The 21,334-nt window shown below is 41.1% G+C and overlaps 1 protein-coding gene across 1 annotated transcript in view; it reads left to right on the top strand.

Moving 5' to 3' along the window:
* Positions 1 to 21,334, top strand: part of F13A1 (coagulation factor XIII A chain) — a 219,582-nt gene that overhangs the window by 51,005 nt on the left and 147,243 nt on the right. Inside the window, exons 4-5 of the mRNA XM_040353671.1 lie at positions 14,989 to 15,240; positions 18,630 to 18,748. Coding sequence (XP_040209605.1) covers positions 14,989 to 15,240; positions 18,630 to 18,748 — 371 coding nt within the window. The remainder of the gene's footprint in view (positions 1 to 14,988; positions 15,241 to 18,629; positions 18,749 to 21,334) is intronic.

Here is a 21,334-nt window from a genome sequence, read left to right as displayed (position 1 = left end):
GATCGATTTTAATTAAAAGAACATTTTTGGAGTGCGGCTGTCCAAGTTTCCTTCGTAGTGGTGCTGAGAGATGAGAAGGCAGGCTGTGAGGGAACATGCCTACAGGACACAAGCAGGCCCAGTGAGGTCTACCTATTAGCCAATAGCCAGGAGGCTTATATTAGTTTGATGAACTTTTGCTTTGGACTATGTTTTCTATCCCTGTGCGGGAAGCCTTTTTATTTGCTTTATTTGCTGACCAAATAATCATGGGCAGGAAGCCCTTAACCTTGCATATGGCTGAATTACCTTTCTGAAAACTCCTTTTATTCACATAATCGCCAGTACTTTTTATATATTTTGTACATTTGTGTTGTTTTTTTTTTTGACATGTGACCAGGATTGGTGGTCATGTGACCATGTATATTCTATCTAAGCTGTATTGTGTTATACTGTATGTATACTAGCCATGATTAAGGCCAAATGGTTGCAAGGCATTGGTCTTTTTTGGCTATTCACCTGTATTTAATAAAGCTTTAGCCGATTTTGTGGCGCTTGCATTTTCCCTGTACTGACTGCATATGGAGGTTGCAGAGACCTTTTCAAGCTGGGTGCCTTGTGTTTGGGATGATCACTATCAGGAGGTCACACCTGTTGCAGCTCTTCTGAGCGCCTTTGCTGAAAAGCAGTATAAACAACTTGCCTAAAGCTGCACTTTGCTAAGGCATTTAGGTGTTTGGGCACACATTAATTTCATTGGTCAGAATATTAATAAAATTTGCCAATTGAAATGAATGAACGCTACTTAACACATTTAAGTGCGCCAGGCATTTTCCTGTCAAAACACTTCTCTCCTAAACGCGCAAGTGATGTTTCTTTCTGCTTGTAAATGCCTGTGTATGAAGACATAGGCTAGCATAGAGGGGCATTTAAAGACAGAAAAAGAACACCAAACACCCTTAAAAATGAAGCTTTTGATGCCAAGAGGTTTTAAGGTGATTGTAAGCAAATCAGGGTACTTGCAACAAAACAGTTGAATACTATTTATGATCCTTTTTTATTTGCACTAACTAATGTACTAGTTGGAAAATGGGAATTTCTATGTATTAATGTAACAAAACAATTGCCAATTGTACTTTATTTGCAATAACACTTATATTGGGTATAATTGGGGATAGTTGGTGATAATAATTGGGGGATTTTAACTACCCAGAAATTGACTGGAGTAATGGCACTGCTGGGCCAGTTAAAGGGCAAAAATGTATAAACCTATTACAGGACAATTTTATGGTCCAATTTATTGAGGCCCCAACTAGGAATGATGCTCTGTTGGACCTGGTAATCTCAAACTATGCAGAGCCTATTACTAATGTTCAGATAAAGGAACACCTGGGTAACAGTGACCATAACATTATTTCATTTGATGATAGCTGTAAGCAAAAAAAAAAAAAAATATGGGAAAGATAAAAACACTTAACTTCAAGAGAGCACATTTTCCAAGGATGGGAGCTGCTCTCCAGGAGTTAGACTGGGAGGGAATATTGGCATCGATAAACATAGAACAGAAATGGGAATTCTTCAAAAAGACCTCACTGCAAAGTATATTCCCATGGGCAATATGTTTAAAAGGCTAAAAATAAAACCTATGCGGCTCACGGTCAAAGTTCAAAAAGCTATAAACAACAAGAAAATGAAGGGACACTAGTGTCATTTAAATGTTACAAAGAATATAACAGAATATGTAAAAAGGAAATCAAGGATGCAAAGATTCAAAACGAACAACAGATTACAAAAGATAGTAGGACAAACCCCAAAAAAGTCTTCAAATATTTTAATAGTAAAAAGTTCAGGTTTGAGCATGTAGGCAAAAAAAAGCTATGACTAAACACTAAGTGTAGTGTGAAACGCATCAGCTCTGTCGGTATGCTGTAACTTGTAGTGCTGTTTTTTATCTTGGATTTTTTACAATAAAGGCAAACTTTTTTTGTGCCACTGTCCAGAAGAATTCTTTCTTTTGTCTTCCTGAGCATGTAGGCCCTTTACAAAATAATCTAGAGTAGGTGACTGGGGACAAAGAGAAGGCTAATTTATTAAATACTTTCTTCAGCTCTGTGTATACAATGGAGCATGGGGAAGTTCATGTCCATAATGGGGATGGTAGTGGCACAGCCCCAAATGATCCACAATGGCTCAAAAGTGATATGGTCCAGAAATATTTAGACTAAAGGCTGATAAAGCACCTGGACCAGATGGCATACACCCACAGATCCTAAACAAATTGAGCTCTGTAATTTCAAAGCCGTTGTATCTAATTTTTAGGGACTCATTAATGACAGGAAAAGTACCACTGGATTGGCGCAGGGCCAATGTGGTGCCTATATTTAAAAAGAGAACAAAGTCTTTACCAAGTAACTATCGACCTGTTTGTTTAACTTCTATAGTTGGGAAGCTGGAGAGAATAATAAAAGACCACATAGACGAGTTCTTGCTGGGAAAAAAAAAAAACATTTTAAGCAACAGACAGCATGGATTCATGAAAGACAGAAGTTGTCAAACAAACCTGATTTATTTTTATGAAGAGGTAAGTAAAACCTTGGACAGAGGAGTGGCTGTGGACGTGGTATACTTGGATTTTGCAAAAGCGTTTGTTACAGTTCCGCACACATGGCTAATGTGTAAGGTAAAGTCTACAGGATTGGAAATATTAGTTTGTAAATGGATAGAAAACTTGCTGAAAGACAGAATTCAGAGAATAGTGGTAAATGATTCTTACTCTGAATGGTCTAAGGTTATCAGCAGTGTACCCCAAGGTTCAGTGTTGGGACCCTTACTTTTTAATAACTTTATAAATGATATTGGGTCTGGGATCAAAAGTAAAATTTCTGTCCTTGCAGATGACACCAAGCTATGCAGTGTAATAACGTCCATACAGGATATCGCCAATTTACAACCCGACCTCAATGCTCTGTCGAATTGGGCGACTAAGTGGCAGATGAGGTTTAATGTTGATAAATGTAAAGTTATGCACTTGGGGGCTAAGCATATGCATGCATCATACCTACTAGGGGGAGTACAACTGGGGGGGTCCACCGTGGAGAAGGATCTGGGGGTTTTGGTAGGTCATAAGCTCAATAATAGTATGCAATGCTAAGATGCAGTTTCCAAAGCGAGAAAAGTCCTTTCTTGTATTAAGAGAGAGAGAGAGAGAGAGAGAGATATTGTAAGACCTCATTTGGAATATGCAGTTCAGTTTTGGGCACCAGTTCTCAAAAAGGATATCGGGGAAATAGAGAAAATGCAGAGAAGGGCAACCAAACTGATAAGAGGCATGGAGGAGCTCAGCTATGAGAAAAGATTAGAGAAACTGAATTTATTCACTCTTGAGAAGAGGAGAATAAGGGGGGAAATGATCAACATGTTCAAATATATAAGGGGTCTTGGTGTTAAGTTATTCACTTTAAGGTCATCACAAAGGACAAGGGGGCACTCGTTACTTCTAGAGGAAAAGAGATTTCACCTCCAAATACGGAAAGGTTTTTTCACAGTAAGGCCTCGTACACACGGCCGAGGAACTCGACGTGCCAAACACATCGAGTTCCTCGGCCAGTTCAGCCCTGAAGCCGCCGAGGAGCTCGGCGGGACGAGAGCTCCCATAGAACAACGAGGAAATAGAGAACATGTTCTCTATTTCCTTGCCGAGGTCCTCGTCGGCTTCCTCGGCCGAAAGTGTACACACGGCCGGGTTTCTCGGCAGAATTCAGCCAGAAACTCGGTCGGAAGCTGAATTCTGCCGAGGAAACTGGTCGTGTGTACGAGGCCTTAGAGCTGTGAAAATGTGGAATAGACTCCCTCCAGAGGTGGTTCTGGCTAGCTCAGTAGATTGCTTTAAGAAAGGCCTGGATTCTTTCCTAAATGTACATAACTGGATACTAACATTTATAGGTAAAGTTGATCCAGGGTAAATCCGATTGCCTCTCGGGGGATCTGGAAGGAATTTTTTCCCCTGCTGTAGCAAATTGGAGCATGCTCTGTTGTTTTTTTTTGCCTTCCTCTGCATCAACTGTGGGTATAGACTTGGGTATATGGGATTGTACGATATTTTTTATGGTTGAACTGGATGGTCTTTTTTAATCCTGACTAACTATGTAACTATGTCAGTGATAGTACTTCGCAGACTCACCAGCGTATTGTGAAGTGGGTGGGAGGAGTTGTCCAAGACAGAAAGTAACTTGAACAACATTCCCCTCTCCAACACTGTTGTAAAAGACTCCAATTCCAATCCAACAACATCACTGGCCTTGCAAATCAGTTTGTTGAGTCTGTTGGTGTTGCCATTTTCAGCATCTTCCGGCAGATGTTAAAGGACCTCAGTCTCCTCAAAAAGTAGAGGTGGCTCTGGCCCTTCCTATAGAGCACCTCAATGTTGCTCCAGTCCAGCGTATTATTAATGTGCACCCTCAGATACTTGAAACTCTCTACTACCTCCACATCCATTCTTCCGATTGAGAGATTGGGTCAATGGTGGCATCCTCTTTCTGAAATCCACAACCAGCTCCTTTGATTTTGTCACATTTGTATACCGATAATTAACCTCACACCATGTGACAAAGTTCTCCACCACAGTCCTATACTCAGTCTCTTCCCCATCCCTGATACATTCCAAAGCCTGGTAGGTTTTGTCCAAGCTCATACTAGAATAAATGAAATAGCAAAGCACAGTCATCATGCTGCACTACTAATCGGTGCTGGGACAAGGTGATCTAGCACCCAGGACGAAGATGCCAAACTGAACAACCCCCACAACTATCCCTCCCCAAAAAAGCACCTTGTTAGCACACATACTCAACCCTCAAATTTCGCCTACAAGCACAAATCCTCCCACTCTCCAAATCCCCCCTTCCCAGCACAAATGCCCCCCACCAATTTCACCATCTAGCACAAATACCCCTCCCTCCTCCCAAATGTTCCCTTCCTAGCACATATACTCATCCATCATCCCTACTAGCACAAATCCTCTCCCCCAAATCCCCCTTCCTAATACAAATCCCCCCAAAATAAGTTCCCCTTCTTGCGAAAATCCTCTCCTCCCAGATCACCCGTCCTAGTACAACCCCCCAAGTTCCCCCTCCTAGCAAAAAAAAAAATTTCCCCCTAGCACAATTATCCCCCCATAATCCCTTCTAGCACAACCCCCCCCCCAATCCCCCTTTCTAACAATCCCAAGATTTCCTGTCCTAGCACAAATCCCCCCCAAATTATCTTTTCTAGCACAATCCCCCAAGTCCCCCCTCCTGGCACAAATCCTCTACCCCACATCCCCAAAAGCACAAATCTCCCCTCCTAGCACAAATCCCCTTCCCCCATCCCCAGAGCACAAATCCCCTCTTCTAGCACAAATCCTCTTAACCCCCGCCGCCCCCACCAATTCCCCATCCTAGCACATCCCCCCAATCTCCCTTTCTAACAGCCTCAAAATGTCCTTGTACAACCCCCCACAAATCACCTCTTCTAGCACAACCCCCCAAATGCCTCCTTCTAGCTCAATTCATCTTCCCCCAATCCCCCAGCACAAATCACCCCTCCTAGCACATGCCCCCAAAATTACCCCTACTAGAACAAATCTTAGTCTGTCATCCCTCAAATTTCCCTTCCTAGCACAATAGCACAAATACCCCCCTCTAAAATTGATCCCACCTAGAAGTAATCACCTTCTCACTCCTCCTCCCAGTACAAATACTATTTTCCCTCCCAAAAAATACCCCTATTAGAGCAAATCCTATCCTGTCATCCTTCTCCTTTCCCTCAGCTTGGTTGCAGCTTCCCTCAAACACACAGATCTCAGATACAGCACAGCACATCGCTCTGTGATGCCCTTCTTCCGAGGATAAGCCGATTTCTAAGCCTTTGCACAGGCAGCTGGCAGGAGAGATGCCGCTGCCAAAGGAGAATGGGAATTGCGGCTTGGGGACATAGCGGGATGTCAGCTCGAGTCTATAAACAGTTTGTTTACTGTAAAGTCCTGATTTTACAGTCACCTCCCATGCTACAGGTGCCCAGGGCAGCCGCTCCTCCTGCCCTCCCCTTGTTCAGGCCCTGCTACTTACTAATCATGAAGTGTGGAGTATTTATATAATAAAATAAAATAGCTTCCTATATTTACACATAAGCTAATCTCACATAGACAACCACACACACACATACCAAAATAATTTTTAATGACAATAGAGTGTCTTTAAGATTCAATTTGCTTTGATCATTGTAGAAAAGGAATCTACCATGCAAGCACTGTCTGTTTCCTGCAGCGATATCATGTGTCCTTCACTTCTACCGATTGACTTTTTCTTCCTATATACAGATAATTGTCTCTTAATGAAATTCATATTGGTATGATGTAAACAATGGTGTTGGCTATTTTGAGGTTACATTGTATAATAGGAATGCTGAAAATCCATCATTATTGATTAAAGTCATGTGCATTTCCTAAAGTACCAAATATAATCATGAATGAAATCACTACTGACCATGGAAAACCACTTCAAATGTGTTTCTAAAAATACTTTTGAGTATTAAGTGTAACCAAATATCTTTTCACTATACTTATAGATGGAGACTGGCTAGTTAATCAAAAGAGATAGAGACATGAAATTGTTGTCTATGGTAAACTGCCATAGCTGGTATGCAGCTTGGCCTAGCTAAAGAGAACAAATTACTTTAATCTAGGGAAGGCATAATATCAAATGTCTCATACAAATTGTCAGATATCACTTTATTAGCTTGTGCTGTAACTGACTGCCTGGCTAATGCAGCACACAAACACCAATGATGTGCAATGTGAAATAACATGTGACAAGAAATCGGCACTAATTTCTGAACTGACCCGACTTCAGTAAGCTCTTTTGTTTGTTCTCTAAACTTTGCAGCACTTAAAGTTGACCTGAACTTAAAAGGTGAAGATTTGCTATATCATAGGAAATACACCAAAAAGGAAAACTCTGCGCTCCTGAAAGTTCACCAATTATAAATCCACTTAATGTTTGTGAAAAAAAAAACATACATTAACACTTTAATTTTCGGAAGATCCAGTCCTTTATATGGTTAAAAAAGGGAAAGTTTCCACAATGTGCACAATATGATAAAAAAAGTATAAAAAAAACTTTCCAAATGTCTGCATCAGACCAGCACCCTCTTCAGACTTCAAATGGTTAAAGCTTGCGGTTTTAGTTTGTGGGCTGTCTAGCAAGACATCATTAGTGCAAATGGTGAGCACAGTACATTACCCAGCCAGATGTAAACATCAATCGAATGTCCTTCTCCTGGCTGATGTAACAATGTCCGGGATCCTAAGCTCTCTCCTATGCGGGTCTGGAAGCTTCACAGACCCGATAAATGTGACTGCTGGAGACACAGGGTGGATCAGCCTATCAGAAAGGACGCTCTCCCTGGGTGAACATGCAAGCGTCCCACGTCTGAGACACTGTTTCAGTAAACCAGCTGTACTGCAGGGAGAAGTTTAGGCGCCCTCCAGTGGGCAAATTGCAGTATGCGCTTGTTGAAAAATCAACAGCGTTGCATGGCGATTAAAATAATCGGATATAAAAGTTCTTATGCATGAATAGGATCTTCCATCATAAAAGGGGGATATTAAGAGGGGTCCTAGATGACGCGTTTCGCCCTTACAAGAGCTTTGTCACAGTCAATAGGACCTAGGTATAAAGTTTAATTAGATAGACTAAGATAGGGGGGGGAATTTAAGGAAGGGGAGGAGAAAGGGGAGGTGTACCAAACCGAGAGATTTAACCCTTTGGACATCCAAAAAGACAAACAGACAAATAAATCACATATATATTGCAAGAGAATTATTTTTAAAAAATATATAGCAAGAGAATTCGTTTTTTTAAAAAAAAAAAAAAAAAAAAAAAAAAACATATTAGCATATCATAAATTACTAAAAGATAAACAGCAGTTTTTTTGTGTCTTAACTGGTCACTAGATCTCATTATAACAAATCTATATTGTTGCAACATAATATCCACAATAGGTTGTATGGGCACTCTATCCAGATGGTGCCCTCTAGTGGCAATTCATAAAAACTATATTCTAAAAAATGTTATAGAATATAGAATAAAAAGCTATATATAAAATAGGAAGAGTTAGATAAGAACGTTAACTTCAATTTCCTCATTTAACCCCTTAGGTGCCAAGCTGTCGAACTTATGTATCCAGAAGACCTCCCTTCTGCAAAGAAGGGAGAATCTTTCATTGGTAGTCAGAGTTCCTTTCGGAATGTGCTCAATTACAAAAACTTCAAGATATTTAAAATCCCTGTTGTGACAACGATCAAAGTGCCGAGGAACGCTGTGTTCAGTACAGCCCTTTTTAATCAGGCGACGATGATCGCCGATTCGGGCGCGTAGAGCTCTGATAGTTCTGCCAACATAGAAAAGACCACAGGCACACCGTAGGACATAAATAACAAATTCTGTAGAACATGTCACAAAATGTTTGATACCAAATGATTTTCCAGGAGATAGATGAATCTTCTCTGTGCCATGGGAAATGAATTGGCATGTCAAGCATGCCCGTTTTTTGCACTGAAAGATCCCCTTACGGTCATTAAAATAGCTTCTAATATCTAGTGGAGAACCTGATGGTTTCTTCTGAATTTTACTAGGGGCTAAGATATTTTTGAGTGTACGGGCCCTCCGAAAAGTAACCTGCGGGATGGCTGGAAGTATAGGAGCCAATCTTTGGTCTAAGTGAAGTATTTTAAAATGTTTCTTTATAATATTGGCAACTGATTTGTAACAATCATTGTATGTAGTAACAAATCTAGTGGTATATTCACTAACCCGTTGTTCTTTGGTTGTTACCGTCTCAGGGGGTTTATAGTTTATTTTGGACGTTACATTGATGATGTGATCCTCATTTGGAGTGGGACAATGGAGACTTTTCTCTCCTTTGTCTCGTATTGTAATTCCAATACTTTCAATTTATCCTTTACATATGTAATAGATCCCCTTGAAATAGTCTTCTTGGATCTAGTGGTAACACATGAACAAGATAAAATAATTACCAAGAATCATAACAAACCAACTAATGGTAACTCATATCTGCACTATGACAGTTGCCATCATCCTGTGTGGAAGAAGAATATTCCAAAAGGACAATTCAATAGACTCAAAAGGAATTGTACTCGGGATGATGAATATATTGAACAGAGCATCCTAATGCAGAAGAAATTTGAAGAGAAGGGCTATCCTGAAAAGTTAGTCAATGAGGCCTTTTCTTTTTTTCTGAAACCCCCTGAGACGGTAACAACCAAAGAACAACGGGTTAGTGAATATACCACTAGATTTGTTACTACATACAATGATTGTTACAAATCAGTTGCCAATATTATAAAGAAACATTTTAAAATACTTCACTTAGACCAAAGATTGGCTCCTATACTTCCAGCCATCCCGCAGGTTACTTTTCGGAGGGCCCGTACACTCAAAAATATCTTAGCCCCTAGTAAAATTCAGAAGAAACCATCAGGTTCTCCACTAGATATTAGAAGCTATTTTAATGACCGTAAGGGGATCTTTCAGTGCAAAAAACGGGCATGCTTGACATGCCAATTCATTTCCCATGGCACAGAGAAGATTCATCTATCTCCTGGAAAATCATTTGGTATCAAACATTTTGTGACATGTTCTACAGAATTTGTTATTTATGTCCTACGGTGTGCCTGTGGTCTTTTCTATGTTGGCAGAACTATCAGAGCTCTACGCGCCCGAATCGGCGATCATCGTCGCCTGATTAAAAAGGGCTGTACTGAACACAGCGTTCCTCGGCACTTTGATCGTTGTCACAACAGGGATTTTAAATATCTTGAAGTTTTTGTAATTGAGCACATTCCGAAAGGAACTCTGACTACCAATGAAAGATTCTCCCTTCTTTGCAGAAGGGAGGTCTTCTGGATACATAAGTTCGACAGCTTGGCACCTAAGGGGTTAAATGAGGAAATTGAAGTTAACGTTCTTATCTAACTCTTCCTATTTTATATATAGCTTTTTATTCTATATTCTATAACATTTTTTAGAATATAGTTTTTATGAATTGCCACTAGAGGGCACCATCTGGATAGAGTGCCCATACAACCTATTGTGGATATTATGTTGCAACAATATAGATTTGTTATAATGAGATCTAGTGACCAGTTAAGACACAAAAAAACTGCTGTTTATCTTTTAGTAATTTATGATATGCTAATATGTTTTTTTTTTTTTTTTTTTTTTTTTTTTTAAAAAACGAATTCTCTTGCTATATATTTTTTAAAAATAATTCTCTTGCAATATATATGTGATTTATTTGTCTGTTTGTCTTTTTGGATGTCCAAAGGGTTAAATCTCTCGGTTTGGTACACCTCCCCTTTCTCCTCCCCTTCCTTAAATTCCCCCCCCTATCTTAGTCTATCTAATTAAACTTTATACCTAGGTCCTATTGACTGTGACAAAGCTCTTGTAAGGGCGAAACGCGTCGTCTAGGACCCCTCTTAATATCCCCCTTTTATGATGGAAGATCCTATTCATGCATAAGAACTTTTATATCCGATTATTTTAATCGCCATGCAACGCTGTTGATTTTTCAACAAGCGCATACTGCAATTTGCCCACTGGAGGGCGCCTAAACTTCTCCCTGCAGTACAGCTGGTTTACTGAAACAGTGTCTCAGACGTGGGACGCTTGCATGTTCACCCAGGGAGAGCGTCCTTTCTGATAGGCTGATCCACCCTGTGTCTCCAGCAGTCACATTTATCGGGTCTGTGAAGCTTCCAGACCCGCATAGGAGAGAGCTTAGGATCCCGGACATTGTTACATCAGCCAGGAGAAGGACATTCGATTGATGTTTACATCTGGCTGGGTAATGTACTGTGCTCACCATTTGCACTAATGATGTCTTGCTAGACAGCCCACAAACTAAAACCGCAAGCTTTAACCATTTGAAGTCTGAAGAGGGTGCTGGTCTGATGCAGACATTTGGAAAGTTTTTTTTATACTTTTTTTATCATATTGTGCACATTGTGGAAACTTTCCCTTTTTTAACCATATAAAGGACTGGATCTTCCGAAAATTAAAGTGTTAATGTATGTTTTTTTTTCACAAACATTAAGTGGATTTATAATTGGTGAACTTTCAGGAGCGCAGAGTTTTCCTTTTTGGTGTATTTGTGTATTTGTGGTACTTCAGGGTATCCGGATCTCTGCAGCACGGACTGTTCTCAGCCCATACGAGGGTTTCAAGTATTTCATGGGATATTAGTTATTTCCCATTGAGCGCCAGTGATTTTTTTGTATCAATATATCATAGGAAACATGTTAGTAGACATGTTAAGTATTAGCCCTTAAAATTTGACATTTTGTCATGAATTCCTCATAAACAATAGCAGTGCACTTCTGTGACTAGAGCATCATACAGTAGCTGTATATTTGCTGTGTGTGATCACCTAAGGGAGTGCTGACTTTGACTGCTAGGGATAAGGTTTGGGTTTGCTGCTGCCAAGTTTTGTGGAGAATCCTGCAAGATAAATGAGGTCTTTGCATGTTTATGTGCAGATTCACATGCCCATGTGGCCCTATTAGTGGACCTCTTACATACCTCTTAACAGTGCAGTGTAGAACTGTCCCACTTTTTTATCTTAATCCTGCTGTGTAAATTCAGCAGACCCCCTGGGATGTATGGTCTTCAACTTTGCAATGTGATCCCTTCTGCCAGCCCTTACATCATAACAGGACTGTCATTGACACCACCATGATTTGGCCTCCTGGAGGGCGCTGAGCAGCATAATCAGGAGTAAAGGACTGTTCGACACCACTCAACAGCACACCCCAGTGACCCTGTGGTGCAGCATTTCCAGAGCTCCAGGGGGTTGGGACAGTCAGCCCCCTCAAAGAGGCTGGCAGAAAGAAGGGAGCTCACAGCCCCAGCTGAAGCACTGGCAGTGGGGCAAAGCATTGCAACCTCTGCCCAGCATCTTCAGTGGCTCCAGGGATCCAGGGAGAGGAGGTGGTCATCCTCCCTCCCCAGCAGAAGATCCACAGTATGCAGTGGCATTGCTATGAGGATGCAGGGGGCCTGTACCCGGGTGACACCCTCCTTTCTGTTTCTTTATCTGCAGATCAAAGGGATGAACAAATGTTCCCATGTTATACCCCTGATTAGCCCTTTATTTACTCTAATCAGCCTTAATTAACTCCTATTCTCCTCCATTTAATTATTATTTTCTACTTTTTTTGTTTTTGATTTTGTCTATTTTATAATTGATAAACAATTAAAACTTTTTTTTTTTTGTTTGCATTGCTAGTGAATATTTATCCACATATATATTAACATATATTTACAAATTTCACATTGAAAAAGCACAACAAAAAAAAAAATTGTTTTTAAATAACTTTTCAATGTTTTGTACCATTGCTCACAGCTGAAGTGAAAACAAAACAGTTGCGGTAGGTATCAGTAATTGGTATCAGCGAGTGCTAAAAAAAAATATTGATACTCGTAGTTATAAAAAAAATGGTATCGGTGCATCCCTAATAAAAATGGCATTTATTTATTCCCTATTTTGTAGACACTATAACCAATCTATATATACTTATTGCAATTTTTTTTAAAACCAAAAATGACATCAATTTTGTTTGGGTACAGCGTTGCACGACAGTGCAATTGTCAGTTAAAGCAAGCAAGAAATGGCCTGGTCATTAGGGGGGCAAATATTCCGGGGCTGAAGTGATTAATCCCGGCTGTGCAGGGCAAGTTCCCCTCAGGCTCTCATTTCTCATACAACTTGTGATGTGTGACAGTGTACTTACAGTACCCGGATTCGGACTCCTGCAGACAATGCTGCTATGGGGAACCCACTGATGGAAGAATGGACAGGATGAGGGTCAATGCCAAGCCTCAGGAACATGGACAAGGTGACAGACAGGCTGCAACACCTCAGGCAGTGGCAGGTGCTGTGCAGGTGGACTGTGGACAGCTGCTCAGCTCACACTCAGTCACAGGCACAGGCAGCTCTCTTCAGACGCGCTCGCTTCCCTCAGGCTCTGAGCCACTGAGTAGGGTCGGCACTGCTTATTACACACCTTTGTGTGATCAGCTAAAAGACATACTTTGCCCAACAAATCTTTAGTTATTTCACTTACATATAGATTAAATGGAACAGGACCTAGCACAGAGCATTGTGGTACACCACTAGTGACTGGTAACTGTTACAAGTGAATCCCATTTATAACCAATAAATAATTTATTTCTGAGAAGACTGAACAGAAGTAATTGTTTAAAGGGGAGTTCCACCCACAATTTCACTTTTTAAATATAAATACCCCTGTAATACACAAGCTTAATGTAGTCTAGTAAAGTTAGTCTGTAAACTAAGGTCCGTTTTGTTAGGTTGTTAGAGCATTTAGTTACTGTATTTATTGGCGTATAACACTCACTTTTTTACCCTGAAAATAGAGGGTAAACTGTGCCTGCGTGTTATACGCAGGGGGGCCGTGGAAAGTTTTTTTCCTGAAACTGCCCTCTTAAAGTTAGGGTGCGTGTTATACGCCGATAAATACGGGTAGTTTATAATCTAGAAATAGACCGTGGCCATCTTAAGTGTGGGCATCATGAAGCCAGACTGTACGACTTCCTGGATTTCAGCCTTGCAGATCTCGCACATGCTCAGTGCTACACAAGCGATGTAATAGGTTTCAGTCAGGTTTATTTGCAAGGACTACTGTGATACATGATGCCTATCCCTGAAACCCTTGCGAATAGCCTTGTGACTTAAAAGCCTAGGCTTATAAGGAAGAGGAAGTAATGAAGGACTACAAAATAAAGGTATTTACAAGCAACAAAATAAATAAAAATTGTCCATTCTGAACACTATGAGATTAGGGCATGCAGCACAGACAAACATAAAAAAATGGGTGGAACTCCACTTTAAGTGGTTTGCTACATCCAGATCTCCAGATCTGTGACCGGAGCTGACATGTTTTTTTTCTTTTCATTTAACCTGCTTAAGTGTTGTGCCCAGTTTTAAATTTAGTGATCTTATTGTTGTTGTGTTTTTATTATATTTTTTGTTTAAAAACAAACTAGTCAGGGTCCAGTGTGATATCATTGATATGGTCATTTGGTATATTTGTTCAAAGACGTCAGGAAGAATCTGCAGTTGGGGGTATGACATACCCCCAGCTGGTTTGTTTATTAACAGAAGCGGGCCAGGAATATGTCATTTAGCGTCATTAGTAGGTCAGTTTGTTTTGTAGTTCACTGAACTGCGACCAGGTTGGTTTTGAGTTGAACTCACGCTTGATGTGAACCCAAGGCTCATTCCTACTGACAAGGTTTCCTCGGCAGAATCCATCAAGAAACTTGGTGGGAGATTTTTGTTTGCAGAGGAAACCGGTCGTGTGTACATTTTTCAGCGAGGAAACTGTCGAGGAACTCGACGAGCCAAAAAGAGAGCATGTTCTCTTTTTTCTCTACGGGAATGGAGAAAATTGGTTCGTTGAGTTCCTCGACAAGCCTAACAAGAACTCGACGAGGAAAACTATGTGTTTCGCCCGCCGAGTTCCTCGGTCGTGTGTACGAGGCCTAAGATTTGGTGATGCGCCTTCTGTTCTGCTCAGTGTTCTCATTCCTACTTTTTTTGACTTTTGATGAAATAATCAGGCTGATAACCAAGCATACTGCTCAGTTACTAATTTCTTGATTCTTCCATTGATATATATTCTTAATCATATTTGCCTGGATTCAAGAACTGTTTAATTCTCCATGGACTAGAGGTCTACAAAGAACTGTGCAGAATAATCACAACAAACATAATAGCAAAACTACTATTCTAAATAGGTAAACACATTCAAACTGCATAAATGACAGATTAAATGGTAAATAATAAAAAAAAAATGTTAACAAATTCTACACATTTCTTTTCAACATTTTCATAATGGACAAAGTAACCATGTTTTGTTTTATTTAGGTCGCTTCCCACAGCAGAGCAAAGGCACATATATTCCAGTTCCTATTGTGGATGAACTGGAAGTAGGAAAATGGGGAGCAAAAATTACTCTAATTGAAGGAAGCTCTGTCACCTTGAATATTTTATCAGCTCCTGACTGCATCATAGGCAAATTACGCATGTATGTTGCTGTTTTAACTCCGTATGGTATTTTGAGGACACCTAGAAGATCTGACACTGATACATACGTTCTCTTTAATCCTTGGTGCAAAGGTAAGAAACATATTGTAATAGAAACTTTAGCATGTAAAACGCATTCATGTCTCTTATATGACTAAAATAAGCAACCTTGATTTCAGGCTCAATGGTGCAGTTCAGATATCTGGGCTTACATACAGTGTGCTATGATGGTGGGCTCCCAGACTTCTGCATGGAGCCCTTTTTATAGACTGTAGTGATAGGCATCCTCCCAGGGCACTTATTTTGGCGCTAGTTTCACAGTTTGCAAACTGTGTTTTTTTTTTGTTTTTTTTGTACCTGAATCAAATACTTAGGGCCCACTTACACTTTGCCATTGCAGTAATGTACGGGTTTCCACAGCAAGTTAATGCACATTATATGCCTTAGCACACTGCAGTGCCATTTGTTTTGAATGGCACCACAACGTAATCCAATGGACCCTTGATGCACATGCATTGTAGTGCACCACAATGTGTGGTAGAATACTACCCTTCAATGTGAAGTACTGTGTCAGAAAAAAAGCTGCATATCTATTTTTATTTGTTCTCATGTTTTGTCTACTCATATAAATGGACTGCCTTAATGAAACACGTGTTAACATGCTCATACGTTAACACACTGCACCAAAATGCATAAGTATAAATGGACCCTTTGGGGTTGGCTTACTAAAGGAAAATCCACTCTGCACTATAAGTGCACTGTAGATCGCTGTAGATCTGAGGGGAAGCTCTGAAATTAGGGGAAGCTCTGCTGATTTTATCATCCAATCTTGTGCAAGCAAAAATGCTGTTTTTTCCTTGCGTGTCCCCCCCCCCCAGATCTACAGCGACTGCACTTGAAAGTGCACTGAATATGTACTTGTAGTGCAAAGTGGATTTGACTTTCGTAAATAACCCCCACGTGTTACAGTTATTCTATCTATGTATGTAGCTAATGGCCAATATCATTTTAAACCCAGAGCATCTATTGAAACGATACCAACTTTTACATATTGGTTTGTGATCCTTTAAAGAGGAAGTAAACCCTGATGGGTGTTACTTCCTCTTAGTTTCCCTGCAAAGGTAAAGCATAATGGGCTACTATGCATCGCATAGTAGCCCATTATATGACACTTACCTGCAGGAGAAGCCCTCGATGTCCCTGACTTCCTCGTGAGTAGCGAGTGTCCATTCTTCACCCCTCTTCCTTCCGGGGCCACAAACTCCAGCTTGGAATTGCCAGAGTTCCACTCACGGCATGACCCGAGTTAGAAACGGCACAGCATGCCCTTTCTAACTCTGGAGCACGCGCAGAATAAATTGCCGTGCATCAATTTGCAAATATATCCTAGACCATGCAGGTCTGGGAGATATCTCAAGCACCTACAGGTAAGCCTTAATCTAGGCTTATCTGTAGATTACAGTGGTTGCAAAGGGTTTACAACCACTTTAAGGAAAATCTGTGAAGTATTCATTATTAATTTTAGTGCATTATGCATTAACAACTTTTTAAATTGTCATCAGCCATCTGCAGTTGACTATGGAGTCCTTTTACAGACACAACAATCTTTGTTATGTTCCCAATTTTTATTTGGCATCAAGCAACATTTAAATGTTTCTTGTGAAGGTGTTCACAGACATAGATGACTCCTGATCTAGTTGTTCTATGAAAAGTTGGGTGACTAATGTTCATGCAGCCAAAGCCTTTTAGGGGAATAGGATACTTTCACAAACTGATCCTGAGAAAACTAGAAAACTCTATGCCCACAGAATTTACTATGCGCCTGTGATGTGCACACATGTGGGCTACAGCATATGCATGTGAAATTTACCAACAGGGGTTGTTTGCTGTGGAATATACAATCCAGAAAATACATGTACTGTATACTCTCTAAGCCATGGGTAGCCTAAATTTAAAAAAAGTGATTTTCTCTACTGTTCTTCGGGTCTGTGTGCACTTTTATTGAGCCTACCATAAAGAAATGTTATCACATCAATTGTTAAAGGAAACTGTTTAAAACGTTATTTTGTAGAAAGCCTCAGTGATATATATATATATATATATATATATATATATATATATATATATATATAGGTAGTGTCAGTCACAAATCAGTTACGCATATATTTCCCTTAGATCCGACAGGCGTAAGTCTCTTACGCCGTCCGATCCTAACTGCATTTTTATGCTGACCGCTAGGGGCGTGTATGCTGATTTACGCGTCGAAATATCTAAATCAGCAAGATACGCCAATTCACGAACGATCGCCCGGCTGACGCAGTACATTTACGCCATTTACGTTAGGCTTTTCCCGGCGTATAGTTACCCCTGCTATATGGTGGCGTAAGTGCGGCGTATCAATGTTAAGAATGGTCGTCGTTCCCGCGGCGAAATTTGAAAATTTTGCAGCGTTTGCGTAACTCGTCCGTGAATGGGACTGGGCGTAATTTACGTCCACGTCAAAACCAATACGTCCTTGTGGCGTATTAGGAGCAATGCACACTGGGAGATTTCCACGGACGGCGTATGCGCCGTTCGTGAAAAACGTCAATCACATCAGGTCACAGAAAATTAACATAAAACACGCCCCCTGTCCCACATTTGAATTAGGCGGGCTTGCGCCGGCCGATTTACGCTACGCCGCCGCAACTTACAGAGCAAGTGCTTTGAGAATACTGCACTTGCCCGTCTAAGTTGCGGAGGCGTAACATAAATCAGATACGTTACGCCCGCACAAAGTTAGGCACGGCTACAAGAATCTGACCCTTTATTGCTATACCGCACTGAAAGTGCACTTGGAAGTGCAGTCACTGTAAATCTGAGGGGTAGATCTGAAATGAGGGGAAGCTCTGCTGATTTTATTATCCAATCATGTGCAAGCTAAAATGCTGTTTTTTATTTTTCTTGCATGTCCCCCTCGGATCAACAGAGACTGCACTTCCAAGTGCACTTTCAGTGCAATTTCAAGAGCACTTTGCACTTGTAGTTTGCACTTGAAGTGCAAAGTGGATTTGCCTTTAGTAAATAACCCCCATTGCTTCAAGCCCTTAAGCTGCAACAAAGTAGTATCTCTGGTGCAGAACTGGAAGCCCAGTAGCTGCTTAGTTCAGGTCCTTTGCTAAGTGATGATCCCCAGCTGTAAAAGCCAGTGGTTTCCGTCCTAAATCCCACTGGACCTTCACACAGCTGCTGAAACACAGTTCTTAGGCGAAAGTGGTTATAGGATAGCTTGGATTTTTCTAATGGAAATTTGAGCATCTTGTAGAGATCACACATTTTGATTTATTATAATTAATTCACGGGGAAAAACAAATGGCTAATCAATATATCCCTTTGAGGTAACATAGCCTTGGCTGCCTATTGCAAACCTGTGTTTTATTATTTTCTTTTGTATTTGTGAAAGTATTTGCAACAACTTTTGATTTTCGTGCTCTTCTGCATAGATGATGCTGTTTACATAGACGATGAAAAGGAAATAGAAGAATATGTAATGAATGACGTGGGTGTCGTTTTTCATGGAGAACTGAATAATATTAAGAGACGACCCTGGGAGTATGGGCAGGTGAGAATCTTGTAAATTGGCGTGCTTGAAGTTCGTCATATAATATTCATTTCATAAGTTGATTGAATGTACGCAGTGTAAAAAAGAAAGCTTTTTTGAACATGATGATAGACTGCAGTGTTTAAAGGAAGCTTCTGAATTCTTAAATCAATATTTATACATATTATTTCTGCTATATGTTGTGAGTATGGGACTGTAGTCATCAAGAAACCTTCTAGAGCAGTGGTTCTCAACCTGGGGGTTGGAACCCCCTTGGGGGTTGAATGAAGATTTGCCAGGTGTCACCAAATCCTGGGCTGTTCCTGGAGCCCATGGCTGCTCACTCAGTCTCTTCGCAGCTGTTCACGGCATGGCTGGGGGGCAGAGACTAGAGGTCAGCTGACTGGTGAGGAATGTGAAGTGGGATGGGCTGGAGGAGACCCTATCTCCTGATTTCGGCATAGGTGCCACTGCTACGAGACACCACGAAGTAGGAGAGACAGTGAAACACGGTAAGTAACACTACCTGTGATTATAGTTGCCATTAAAAGTCCCCATTACAGTTCTCAGATCAACAGATGACCTTGATCAAGAGTTGGCTGATCAGAACTCCTCCCAACACTGCCACTGATCCCACCCCCCCCAGCACTGCCACTCACCCCCCCCCCCCCCGCAGCACTGCCACTCATCCCAACTCCCCATCAGCACCACCAGTATACCTATTTCCTACCCCCCCCCCCAAGCAGTAAGAGAAGGAGTAAAAATAGAGAATACGTGGAAGGGAGGGTATAAGAGGGGGAGGCACAAAGAAAAGAAGGGAGAAAGAATAAGAGAAAGAAGAGTAAGAACAAGAAAAACAGCTAGAGAGATGGATAGGGGAAAAAAATAAATTAGCATAGAGGGAGAAAAAAGAGAAAGAAAGGAGAACAAAGAGAAAGAGTGGTACATCCTAAAATGTACCATAAGGGGTTTTGATACTGTACGAGTGGAAGGGACTCAGGGAGTGCTAAATTTCCATGGGTTAGGGGCGCAAATTACTTGGCTTGCCTTGGATGCTCAAAACCCACACTACGAAAATAATTTTACTGTTAGGGGTCCCCACAACTTGAGAAATTTTATCAATGGGTCACGGCACTAGAAGGGTTGAGAACCGCTGTTCTAGAGCTCTTTCCTGCCAGCTTGATCTACTGTATGTATCCCTTAAAGCTGAACATCAGCCTCACCTTCAGTCTTGCACAACTGAACGGGCTCCTCTTCTGTACTGTAATTTCTTACTCTGATTTTACTGCACACTATGAGATTCACAAAGTGTGAATTAGAACCTGCAGAAAATCATATACAGACTATTTATGTTCCTGACTGAAGGACATCCAGTTCAGGGATATGCAATTAGCAGACCTCCAGGTCTTGCAGAACTACAAGTCGCATGAGGCATAGCAAGACTCTGACAGCCACAAGCAGGACACCCAGAGGCATGATGGGACTTGTAGTTTTGCAACAGCTGGAGGTCCACTAGTTGCATATCCCTGATCTAGTTATTTCCTCATCAGACTTACTGCCCCAGGCCTGCCACATTCATTCATTGGATTTCAGTTATTTATGTCACAGCAGTACATGTGGGAATTACCTATTACTCCTCCAAACTGACACCTGCCCATTAAGACATCTTGATATTTGCATAACCTGTCCCGAGAGCCAGCCTAAAGCTTGCATCAAGTCTGGGGGCTCCCTGGGGATTACCGAGACCAGGTGCTGTGATGTTTTTAGGTAGGTATGTACTACTTTCGGTACACCCAGATTTTTTATCTACTATCTCGAAAAGTTCGGACATAACTACAATGACCCCGATGGAATACTTATGTAAACAGTATGACAAGATCAGGGGACATATCTCTGAAATATATATAGTCCTAACTAAATGTTCTGAAAAGTTAGAATACATGCGGAGATGGGAGACTGACTTTCAGGAGAACATTGAGCTGGACGAGTGGCATAAGATTGCCCAGGGAGCCACAAAATCCATCATAAATACTTAGGGGTAGATCCTCGTACAACGGCGCATTAATGCGCCGGCGTAGCGTATCTAAAATACACTACGCCGCTGTAACATACTTTGTTTTGCTTTGGATCCTCAACAAATTTGCGGCGTAAGTTACGGCGGCGTAGTGTATCTCTTGCGGCGTAAGGGCGCGGAATTCAAATGGATGTAATGGGGGCGTGTTTTATGTAAATACGTCGTGACCCGACGTAAACAAAGTTTTTTTTTAACTGCGCATGCGCCGTCCCTGGGGGTATCCCAGTGCGCATGCTAGAAATTTAACCGGAACAAGCCAATGCTTACGACGGTGACGTCATTCTACGCAAATTCCTATTCACAAACGACTTACGCAAATTAAGTAAAAAATTCAAAATTGTACGCGGGAACGAAGGCCATACTTAACATTGAGTACGCCACCATATAGCAGCTTTAACTATACGCCGCAAAAAGCCGAACGCAAACGGCGGAAAAAAATGCGCCGGGCCGACGTACTTTCATGGATCGCCGTAAATAGCTAATTTGCATACTCAACGCGGATTTTGACGGGAACGCCACCTAGCGGCCGCCGA

This window comes from Rana temporaria, chromosome 5 (assembly GCF_905171775.1).
Source record: "Rana temporaria chromosome 5, aRanTem1.1, whole genome shotgun sequence".
In the NCBI taxonomy this organism is placed as follows: domain Eukaryota; kingdom Metazoa; phylum Chordata; class Amphibia; order Anura; family Ranidae; genus Rana; species Rana temporaria.
This window is presented reverse-complemented; position numbering and strand designations above follow the sequence as displayed.